The sequence below is a fragment of the Clarias gariepinus genome, chromosome 19 (genome assembly GCF_024256425.1).
Source record: "Clarias gariepinus isolate MV-2021 ecotype Netherlands chromosome 19, CGAR_prim_01v2, whole genome shotgun sequence".
Lineage (NCBI taxonomy): Eukaryota > Metazoa > Chordata > Actinopteri > Siluriformes > Clariidae > Clarias > Clarias gariepinus.
This window is the reverse complement of record NC_071118.1, coordinates 27,494,027-27,505,463: the sequence shown is the minus strand read 5'-3', so window position 1 is coordinate 27,505,463 and position 11,437 is coordinate 27,494,027. Positions and strand designations below refer to the sequence as shown.

Genomic DNA, 11,437 nt, shown 5'->3' with positions numbered 1-11,437 from the left:
TATCATTGAGTGGCACAAACGAGACCTCATGAAAGTAGACTGCAAAGCCAAGGAACCTCCTCAGTATACCTCTGTATAAACATCCACATTAAATCATCTTTCACACAATCTTTATTCATCTACAGTACAATGTGAACTCATGGAAATCTCAGCAGAAATAGTTTTTATTTTCCCCTAAGGAACCGAGGCGTTCGTGTACACGGGCAGGGATTTCCACTGATCTTACGGTAAGTTTGGCTTGTAATTTTTTGTGTTGTAAATATATCTGCTGCTATGTTAAGCATTACTTTATCTGTGCTGTGCGGTTTCATGTGGACGCGCCAATAAATTCGCAGCGCAGGCCGCTTAATAAGCAGATGAAATACAATACGACTAAGTACTGGAAAATACAAAAATTAGCATTGTGCAACCAATACTCGAACTTTCCCGATCTGTCTCTGATGAGTGTGTTTCCCAAAAGTACCAGCAGCTCGTATGAAAAATACACACTGCAAATTTATTAAGGGTTTATGAAACTAGGGGGAAACGACTTTTATGTAGGTCAAGTGTTCACTGGATAGTTAAGACAGAATCTCTTTTATGTAAAGGTTCTACGCAGAACTACTTTTGAGAGTGGTGTGTGTGTGTGTGTGTGTGTGTGTGTGTACGCACTTTATAAGGGAAAGCTGAGACAAAGACAGCAAGCCAGTTTTATGTCCCTGTAAAAATCCTAAAGCTGTCCAAACCTCCATCTGTAAAGCCTAAAACCCCGGCCTGTGACCTTCTAACCTCAACCTCTGACCTGTTTGGCGCGGGGCGAGAGGTCCATGTGCATCTGTCGGGTATTACCGCTGCAGTTAAATGTGTGTAAGGTGCAAGATTAGAACCGCCCAATTCTGAGGATCTGCCCGGACCCCACTTTTATTTAGAAGCTTCCCAGGGAATAAAACATCTCAACATACACGTCTTTTCACATACAGGTATTTGAATATAGATATAGATAAATATACGTATATATGTTTATATAATTCTCACACACATTCAAGACAACATTCTGATAACATTCACGAAATGTGCAACATCTCAGTAAATCAGCGATCACAGAACAAAGCCTATCTGTTGATCAGGAAATGCTGAAATTCTGGAGTTTAAAGGTGCAGTTAGTAATAATTAAAGGTCTTCGTCAACCTGTTATTATTCGTTTCATTCGGGATATTTCCTAGGAATCTTTGCAGCACGGACGTGCATAGCGTCTTCCTTTCAGGCGTTTTTGCTTTTAAAAAAATTTCTGGCCCTGAAATTACACTAGCTCCACCCACATTTCCAGGAAAAGGCAAGTCATAAGGGATACTGGAGGGCTGAGTCAGGGGGCAGGAGCAAAGGCTTTGTCAGGGTTTTCACTGTAGGTGCAATTCACCTTGAAAACAAAACAAAATCGACCATGTAAAAGCTATAAACTGCTCCTTTAAAATACAACTTTACACCCTTACAGACTGGCTCCTTTACAGTATCCCCTTCTTTCGTGATTAACCCGACTGCTGTCTAATCAGAGTGGTTTATCTCCGTCTGAATTTCCACTACAGAATTCAATAATAACTCTAAACATTTATTAATCGCACGTGTCTAGTCTATATAAGTGAGAGCCTGTCTATATGACGATCACGTACAGGTATTGAACTTATACTGTAGATGCACACTGACATGTGATGTAAGAATAAACGTCGCTCTCTGTACTACTAAAATAACTATGACTATGTTTACATTCATTTTTATATTTATTTATTTTTTACATTCTAAACGGAATAACCGTTAGCACACGAATCCGTCATGTTTACTCTCGTTCAGCAGCACTTGATCTTGAAGCACCCTTCAGAAAGAGCCCGCTGATTTTTTTTTATTCCCCTAGATATACAAAACTTTATTGTATTGGCATGTCATTTTATTAATTATATGAGCCTTTAAAGCAAACAGGGTCTTCAAATGTCTCATAACGGCGTATTACTTCTGAGCCTCGGACTGACGCAAACACGTTTTCATTGCTGGTCTACTGTAGGTCAGATACAAGTCAACGAGCCTAGAGACGCCCTGGATTAGGTCTGTGTTTGCTAAAAACGAGCATGGCTGATGTACTTCCTGCACAGATACAGTAAGTCAGGACATTGTTTGTAAAAGCTGCATCATAAAATTGGCCTGAAGGTTGCTGTTTGGCACTTGATGTCATCCATACTAGCATTTATATATAGATATATAACTATTTAAAGTTTGTTTATGTGGCTTACAAAAAGCCTCACGCTTCAAATCCTCAACTTCACCAAGCCGGTGGTGATTCCGGCCCGTGACCTTCCGACCCCTAGGCTTTGACCTCTATGCGCAGTGCGAGAGACACAGCTTGAGGATGCCCTCCGTGTGCATCTTGAATAGGAGCTTGAACTCGGTAGGCAGCTGGTGCGACTCCTGCCACTTGGTGGTGAACTTGGTGCCTTTCTTGTCGTAATAGTGGTAGGGCAGCTCCTTGCCCGTGTTCGGGTCCCAGCCGAAAGGCCAGAAGCCGTACAGGTGAATTTGCTCGCACAGGGACGAGGCCAGCGTGAACATCAGGATCCCTGTGCTCAGGCGCTTCGGGGAGAGCTGCTTCGTCTTCCAGTACCTGCAAACGCATCATGTGTTGAATTAATGTTGAACAAACGATCATCATTAAAACAAGTGGAGATGTTAACTGCTTGAAAGGGAACAAAATGACTAATGATAATTTGCATTCATTATTAGACTGTTTAAAAAACCCCAAACAACTTCATATTAATGCTGCTCATCACAATATCCGAAAGGAGTTTTGCACGTTTGTGAAAAGTTCACAAAGGATAAATTCACGGTTAAGAGTGTGGTTGATGGTCAACTCACGACTTCTGTATTCATGAACATTTTGAATGAACCGACACATTTGAACAGGAAGGAGTTTTGGTTTTATCTGTGGATGCTCGATGCAAAAGGTTTTTGTTTGTTTGTCTGTAGAACTTGTAACGGTTTCTCTTTGTGTTGCAGTTCACATTCTTGACAAACACCATGCGCTGCTGGTTCTGCTCCGGTCCGGTCTCTGCTCCTGTCCTGCTAATTTCTTTGTTACCTGTTCCGTAACAGTGTAGCTCTCTGTGCACCTTGTTTAATCGTGCATTTTTGTCTTTAATAAACCAAAGCCTTGTTTTCGTCTATATAAATAAAAGAAAGGTTTTGTCTGTACATTGGTCAGAAAACGCTCTTTCAATTATATCTTTACGGTTCACATATTGTAGGACCAGAAACCAGTCTCTAAAACATTTCTGTCTGTTTAACCGATTTTGTCACATCAAAATGTTAAGCAGAAGGGACTTTGGACAACTACTGTATAGCGCTTCAAGGGGGGTCGCGACTTAACAGAGTCAATAAGCGCGATAGTTCACCTTAAGTACACGGGTATGCAGATGACACGGAAACTACTGCAATGCATCTACACACAGCCCAAATCCCCACTAAACCCAAACGAATGCATGACACAGCATGGTTTACTCAAAAAAAAGGCAAGTGGACTAAAAAAACTGAACCTTCAAAGATGAATGGACAGATCAATTTATGCGTATTCTTCCTGCGGGAAGTCTAAAACCAGTTTGTCTTATATGTTCTGAAACTGTGGCGGTAATAAAAATTCATGTGAAGAACCACCGAGAAATAAAAACACGAGTCGTTAGAGCAAAGGAGAGGGCAAAATACCCAACCCGAGAGTGTTCTGTGCTAAAATCAAAATGTCGAGTAAAAGTGAAGTTATGAACAGTCATGTGCCGGATATAATAATCTTTGGCTGATGACTTAGCGATAAAAATATATAAGCTATTTAACCTTACAGAATGTGATTTCTTTGTACTAATAAGTTAGACAGAGAGTTCTGCCGTACAGAAAGACAGACAGACAGACATGTACGTGGGCTTCAACCTGAAATAACAACAGATTAAAGCTAATCATTAAAGCTAATCAGCTAATTAAAAAAAAATCTCGTCTGCTGATTAATTGAAATAAACATCAAATCTGAATTAAACCTAATAAATTTTCACAACCATGCTACAGCACACTGGAAGAAGGAATGCGGGAGTGAGGACTGGATAATGGCTCTACCAGGTGGTGATAAAAAGGCGTCCTGCACATACACGATCAGCAATAACACTACAAAACATTAACACTTTAACAATAATTATCAATTTTATACCAGTGGACTGGTGACAGGATCATGGCCACTCAAGGTTCACCCATGCTAATGCGGAACGAAGTCCAGCCCATTCGGTCTTATCCGACAGAAAAAGCCAATTCGGAACAACTTGCTTAAGAAAGTCAACATTGGTCATTATAGAAATGCACCAGAACACCCAGGGGATCACGGTCCGCTGCACACAGAGCCCAGCAGGCAAAGAAACCAAAGCCACAGATCCATGGGATGGGCCGGACCAACAAGTCCAACCCACAGAGGCTCCTCCTCACAACCCACAGCACCCAAATGATCTGCTGCAAATGCCCTCGTGCCAAGAAACATGGCATTCCCTTCCAGAGGTCTTGTGGAGTCACCCTGGTGGCACAAGGAGACACTACGCCGTAATGTGCAGTAAGGTTATGGCCGATCGGTTTAGATGAGGTCAGGATCAGGGGTAGATCAGTGGTTAAGGCACTGGACTAGGTTTCGGAAGGTCCAGGTTCAAACCCCATGACCACCAAGTTGCCCCTGTTGGGCCCCTGAGAAACCCTTAACCCCCAACTGCTTGGATGAACTGCTTTTTCCATGTGCAAAGACAAATGAAGCATGCATGTGTTTTCAAATAGTTGAATCTTTTGGTCAGGGTTTTTGAGATCTGGTGGAACATTGTACTACGACCTGAATATAGATACATAAATATATGTCTTTCAAAATATAATGTTTAAAGAAGTGACCATAATTTAGATGAAAAGCATCAAATCTGGTCAATAAAAAAACAAAAACACCCAGACTTTTGTACGCTACTTGTGAGGGTTAGTCAGTGTATTCGGTCATTAGTTTTACCTGAAAATCACAACATCCCTCACCAGGACGTGTGTGTTTGTGTACATTGTGTCTCTCCTCTAACATCCTCTTAAATTACAGCCAACATTAAACTCTTAGGGTGTCTTAGGCCTATCAGAGCGTCTTACAGGCAGTGATTGTGCCTCTTTAATGGGATTGGAGGAGATTACAGTGCAGTGAGGCATTTCTGGTGGCCGGCATGCTTAAGCCCCTCTTCAAAAACCTCGACGGGGCTCCATTCAACAACACCTCTCCAATTCTCTCCATCGATTCCTCTCTTTCTCTTTCTCTCTCATAAACCCTCTTCGTGTCTTATTTCTGTCTTTGTATTTGTGTTTTTTTGTCAGTCTTGTTTTGTACGGACTATATGAAGTCTGATCTGGAATGGGTTGGGTGTGGAAGTCTAGATACATATGAATTAAGATCTGATTTTGACTGATTTGTACTGTACACAAGTATAGCAGATCAGAACTACACAGTCTCTGCTCTCTCTCTAAATCAGCTCAGAATGCAATGGGGTGATTCATGGCTACCTGTTGACATACTGCATGATGTTGCCGGGCCAGGCTAACTGCACCCTCAGCTGCCCCCGATGCTCCACAAAGAAGTCCACCAGTGTGCGCGTGACCGTGGCTGAGGTGTGAAAGAAAAAAGCTGGAATCCACAGGATGACGCCGTCCAGCTTCTTCAAGCTCAGAAAGAAGTTGTTTCTGTCCTGGATGGTGAGCAGGTTGTTATAGTATTTCTCCAGAATGCTGGGATTGAATGTGGTGAGGTTCGTGCGGCGGCCCACGTCCCTGCGGAAGACCTCGGTGGGTGCGAAGTTGCAGCGGAAGACGAAGTCGTAGGCGTCGATGGCGGCACCGCACCGGCTGCCCGTCAGGATGCCGCTGTTTCCCACCACGGCGCACGTGTTGTAACGCTTGTTAAGGATGGGCGATGAGTCAGGCAGGAGGGAACGGAAGTTCTCGCCGATGGAGAAGACGTATTTATGGCTGGAGTAGTCGTAGTGCATAAGCTGACCCACACGAACGCTGCTCTTGGTCAGGGTGAAGTTACGTGGAACGTCGATGTACTGGGCAATCTCTTTACTGCAAAAAACAAAATACAAACTGAATTTGGGGACATTGGGTACAGGATCATTCTCAACATAGGATGATCAACGGTTCTTCAAAGGGTACTCTCGTAAGGGTATATCAAGATCATTTACATCATATTCGTCTGATTCTCAAGTAAATGCTGTGATGTAAAGTGTTTATGGACTTCCTCAGAGAGGGAAGCTAGCTTTAAACTTTTCTCTATATATACAGATGCCTACTAGGTTCTGGCAGATTTTTTTTGAGGGTTCTTCCTTTCATTTCTTTGTTCTTCTGCATTTTTAACAACATAGATTTTTTGGTCTTACAAAACGAATCTCTAGCATTTGTTCTTTAGAACGTCGAGCACATTTCATCAGTAAATGTAAATCAGACCCGCACACTCCCACAGTAGTAATCAGACTGACACTGGACGTGACCAATTCCAGATGTTTGCCTGTAGCTTGTTGAGAAACACAGAAGGTTAACTGGGTTACTCTGAAATATCTGTTTCAAGGACAATGATGTTTATGAGGAAATTAATTCATGTAAGACTGTTAAATATATTGTGTAAGGAATTAAACATGACAGGGCATAATGTTATAGGAAAATAATTAATGGCAGTATGTTTTAGGTTTTATTATAGCATAGGAATTTCCTATAATATTTAATTATGTCACTTTACACGCTTATATTTGCATGTAACATAGTGAAAGTCAAACAAGACAAAAATTAAAAACCTTTACGTCCAAAACTGAAGATGTCTTTAACAATAAAAGTTACTTTTAAAGGGAACAAAAGGCTTGGAAGTAATGGTTGTGAAACACTCTTCACAGCATTGGCATGGAAAAGATTGTTTTCATTGTAGCACTTAATATTCAGGATTCACTGGAATCCAATTTTATCACACCAGGCCTTGGAGCATTAGGGCTAGAAGTGCTTTTCTCTTTAGTCACCTAAACTTCTCAGATTTTAAATGCTCAAATATATAATAGATTACATTATATCTTTGGATCAGGCATGGCTTATACCAGTGACTTCATGAGGTCAAATCCTTAAACAAGGCCCTAAACCGCTCAGTTGCATAAAAAATGGGATAAATATAAGTCATTATGGATAAGTGCATCTGCTAAACACTTTAAATGTAACTATAAATGCAAACCACAACACGCAGTACATTACCTTTGCTCTAAATAGCCCGTCTTATTAAACTTCCACTTGGATGAATTCTCCTGCAGGTTCTCATTTAGGGCATTGTTCAAGGGTGTAAACGCTGGGTCCAGAAACTTCATCGCCAGTTGGGATCTACAGAAGAGAAACAAAAAGGAGGAAAAGGCATAAAAATACGAGGTCTACAGTAAGTAGGGGGGCAGCTGGTCAGTGGGGGCAACAGGAAAATAGAGTTTCCGTTCCATTTCACAGGAAGACCCGGTCATGATGTCACAGCGGTGGCAGCTGCTGAAAGTAGCTCGGATCAATGCCACCCCATCGGCCCCAGCGCCAATCCCCCCCACCTGCCCCGGGCAGTCAATGGCCATTCTAATTAAACTGCCTCCTTTTTAGACTTCAGACCTGGTCAGTTACTCAGCCTCACTCGTTAGGAGCTCGGGCTGGTTTATTAGTAAGGTCATTAAGCACGGGCGGATGTCTCCGAAATATTTGGAAGGGAAGCAGGCGGTAATCTGAGAGAAGCATGACTAAACTAAGCTGAGTGGATGGTTTGCGTTCTGAATGCTGTGGTTTGAGAATACGATTTCTGAAAGTCATCTCGCTTAAAACTCTTAAGCCTTAACTGAAAAGCAAGTCACGGTGAGGCCAGCAAATCACCCTACTGCGACAGCAGATGGTCGAAGCCTCCGTCTTTCCTTCCCTCCTTCCCTCCCTCTCTCTCTCCCGGAAAGCAACTCCTACGTGCTTCGGCAAAATGGCTCCCGTTTTATAACCTTGGATGCAACAAAAAGCACGCTGATCATTGGCAGGAAATTGAACTGCCATCTGAGTAAATCAGGACCAAGGACAGCTCCTCGGGGTTCCAGGCCAGTCTCAATCAGAGAGGCGAGCTTTACAACCTGCCACATGACATGAGTTTCATGGGCCTCTGAAAAAAGAGCCAGAAAGAAACATCTTCGAGTAAGTCTAAGACTTTGAGTCTTACTAATGGGCAAACGAATAGAGTCTGAATCCCAAACCTGATTTAAACCTCAAGCTCATACTATTCAGAACTGGGGTGGCGTGGTGGTCCAGCGGAAAGCGGCTACACCTCACTGCTACATGTGAATGAGTTTGTAAACGTGTGTCTGCGGTGCTCTGTAGTGGCCAGGATGTATCCCCGCCTCACATCCCGCGCTCCTGCGATAAGCTCCACTGCCACCCTGAGTGAAATAGAGTCCGTCCTGAAGATCAGTGAATGAATAAATGAATGATCGCAATTGATCGGTTTCTTGAGTTCACTCTTAAACATAAAGACATCAAGCTTCTTCATCACTGTGGGAGTAACCACCATGTGCGCACATTTTTATACTATTATTGTTTCATTTTTATGTGTATAGTTGCACATGGTGTATGTTTAAGTAGCTTTTTGGCTCAGGCTTTAAAGAAACATTAGTGGTTCATACAGTTCAATAGTGTATACTATATTTATGGTGGAAGATATGTACTTAAAGTCAAAAAGATATAGCCTAATGTTAACAACCCATCTACAAGGAAAGGACCATTTTTTTTTGGAGCACTTTTGGCATCTGGCAATGTTAAATGTGCCTCGAAAATGAAAAGGTGCATTTGGTAGGATTAGTATTTTCACAAAGTTCAGCCCCATAATATAAGCGCAATCACAGAGCATGTATAGAATGATTAACAGCAGGTACATCCGAACACAAACAATTATTTTGGGCTGTTTTTTCAATGATCTAACACATTTTGTCAAAAAGGCAAGCCATTCATCCATCCATCCATCCATCCATCCATCCAATTATCCCTTGTAGGGTCGTTGGGAGTCTTAAGTGTATCCAAGGAAGCTCAGTGCACAACTGACCCTGGATGGTGTAACAAACCACTGCAGAACAAAAGTGCAAACAGCCCGGAGACGAAATTCGAACCCACAACCCTGTAGGTGTGAGGCGACAGTACTAACCAATAAACCACCTGCGTTTCATGTTGGACATATTTTTAATGAGGTAATAAAATAAATCAACTACTATCTTTAATCTAGCAATTTTTATCCAACTAGCCTGTGAAACATACATAATGTTTAACATCTTCATTTCAACTTGTGCCTAACTCATGTCTCATCTGTTAGCTTCATGGTCTGCTTACTATTACATACAGTATTTTGCCGTTACGCACAGACTCAGTTTCATTATCACTTTCATGCAGTTCTTTACACAATTAATAAGTTCTCACTCACTCATCGTCTATACCACTTTATCCTGCATGAAGGGTCATGGGCAGTCTGGAGCTTATTCCAGAAGACTTCGGGCACGAGGTGAGGTACACCCTGGGCAGGATGCCATATAATAACACGGTCAATTTGGGAACGCCAAGTAGAGTAATTTGCATGTCTTTGGAATGTGGGAGGAAACCGGAGTACCCGGAGTGACTTGCTGGGGCAAGGTGACAATGCTAACCACTATGCCACTGTGCCGCCATTACTAAGTTACTGCTACTTTACACAATTACTACTATTTGCCCTGTTGTCACTTTGCCACACATAAAATTGCACATCAAGTTTAACTTAAAATTTTAAACGTTAAAAGTTTAATTACTTTTTTTGCAATTTATATGCTTTATTTATATGCTTCTTATACATCTTGTAGTTTTTTTGTTCTTAGCATTGCACTAGTAACTTCTGAACAGTTCTCACATTCCCCTGTGTATACTGACTGTAAGATATACAGTGTGCAATTACATCTACAAACCGGTCATTGTGTTACTGTCTCTATTGCTGCAGGATATCTGGATATCTATCTATCTATCTATCTATCTATCTATCTATCTATCTATCTATCACAGTTAAAGTGATCTTGATTATGTAAATGAAATGTATAGATGTATAGATCCCTATATCAACTAGTTCACAGATTATACAACAAATCAGCAATAAGCAAGAATTGCAGTGAGGAAAAGGTAAAGTAAAAAAAAAAAAAATACACTGTTTACAAATTAAGGTGCATTAATGAGTATAAAATGGATGGGCTGCTGTATGGCTCTTATCAACTCTACATCAATTCTTCTTGCTCTGAAAGGTGATAGGGTTCTCTGAATGAGCCTTTTGTATTTTTAGCATCTGCTATATGAGCTGCTTCGTCATTGCTTTGCTTGTATCTTTTTTTTTTTTTTTGGTTGGGGTGCGCATGCGCACTGATGGAGCTGATTACTGTATCATAAAGCATTGAGGCCCTTTAAAAAAAAAAAGCTATTAGTCATGTCAACATGATGCATTAAACATAATGACAATAATACCATGCATAATAATAATAATGATAATGATGATGATGATGGTTTCTGTACTATTCTATAAAAGCAGCATGCCTTTATTGGGTAGATTATTTAAAAAATTTGAAGAAGAAAAAAAACCAAGCATGCAGAGAGATATCTCACAGATGATGATATTGATGCTGGTGATGTTCATGTACATTAAAGCATGCATTAAGACCTGACCCAGGTGTACCTGGGCACTGTGCGCCTGCATGCTCGCGTGCATCACTCACCTAAACCCGGTGTGGAACATGTACATCCGCGGCCCGCCGCCGCTCGGGTATTTGGGGCCCGTGAAGATGGCGTCCTTCTTTATGGACACGTAGCTGATGAGCGAGAGGATGAGCAAAGCCACGCTGAACATGACCAAGCCGAGGGCGCTGATGATGCGCACCATGATGCCTCGCTCTCATTCCCCAGGATGCAGAAGGATCAGCGCGAATGCATGCATTCATACACGCGCACACTCACACACACACACACACACACACGCACAAAAAAAAAAAAAAAAAGCTCACATGCACATCCAAGATAAGGATGTCGGATGCGCTCGCGATGGAGGTGATGCTGCGGCGGAGGGATGCTCGCGCTCTCCTCGCGCTCCCTCCCGGTGTGACGAGTCCGTGCACCGAGCTGCCATCGCGGATCTCCGGTGAGAAACAGGAAAGAAGAAAAAAAAAAAAAGCGTGAGATTTTTTTTTTTTTTTTTGGTTTAATTAATGCACTCCGGCGGATATTTAAAGGAGACCCGACTCGAGCAGGTTGCACGCGCGCACTAGACTATTGATGATGCAACGCATGCATTACACTCTCAGAAATAAAGGTACCTTTTGCTTGTTGTTGTTTTTTTTTTTTT

At 41.9% G+C, this 11,437-nt stretch overlaps 1 protein-coding gene across 1 annotated transcript; it reads right to left on the bottom strand.

Annotated features, from left to right (window-relative positions):
- Positions 1 to 11,039, bottom strand: st8sia3 (ST8 alpha-N-acetyl-neuraminide alpha-2,8-sialyltransferase 3). The gene is made up of 4 exons (XM_053478842.1): positions 10,815 to 11,039; positions 7,291 to 7,413; positions 5,566 to 6,123; positions 1 to 2,626 (listed from the first exon to the last, which is right to left on the bottom strand). Exons 1-4 carry the CDS (start codon positions 10,976 to 10,978, stop codon positions 2,344 to 2,346), a joined length of 1,128 nt encoding a protein of 375 aa, XP_053334817.1. The 5' UTR covers positions 10,979 to 11,039; the 3' UTR covers positions 1 to 2,343.
- Positions 11,040 to 11,437: the final 398 nt, after the last annotated feature.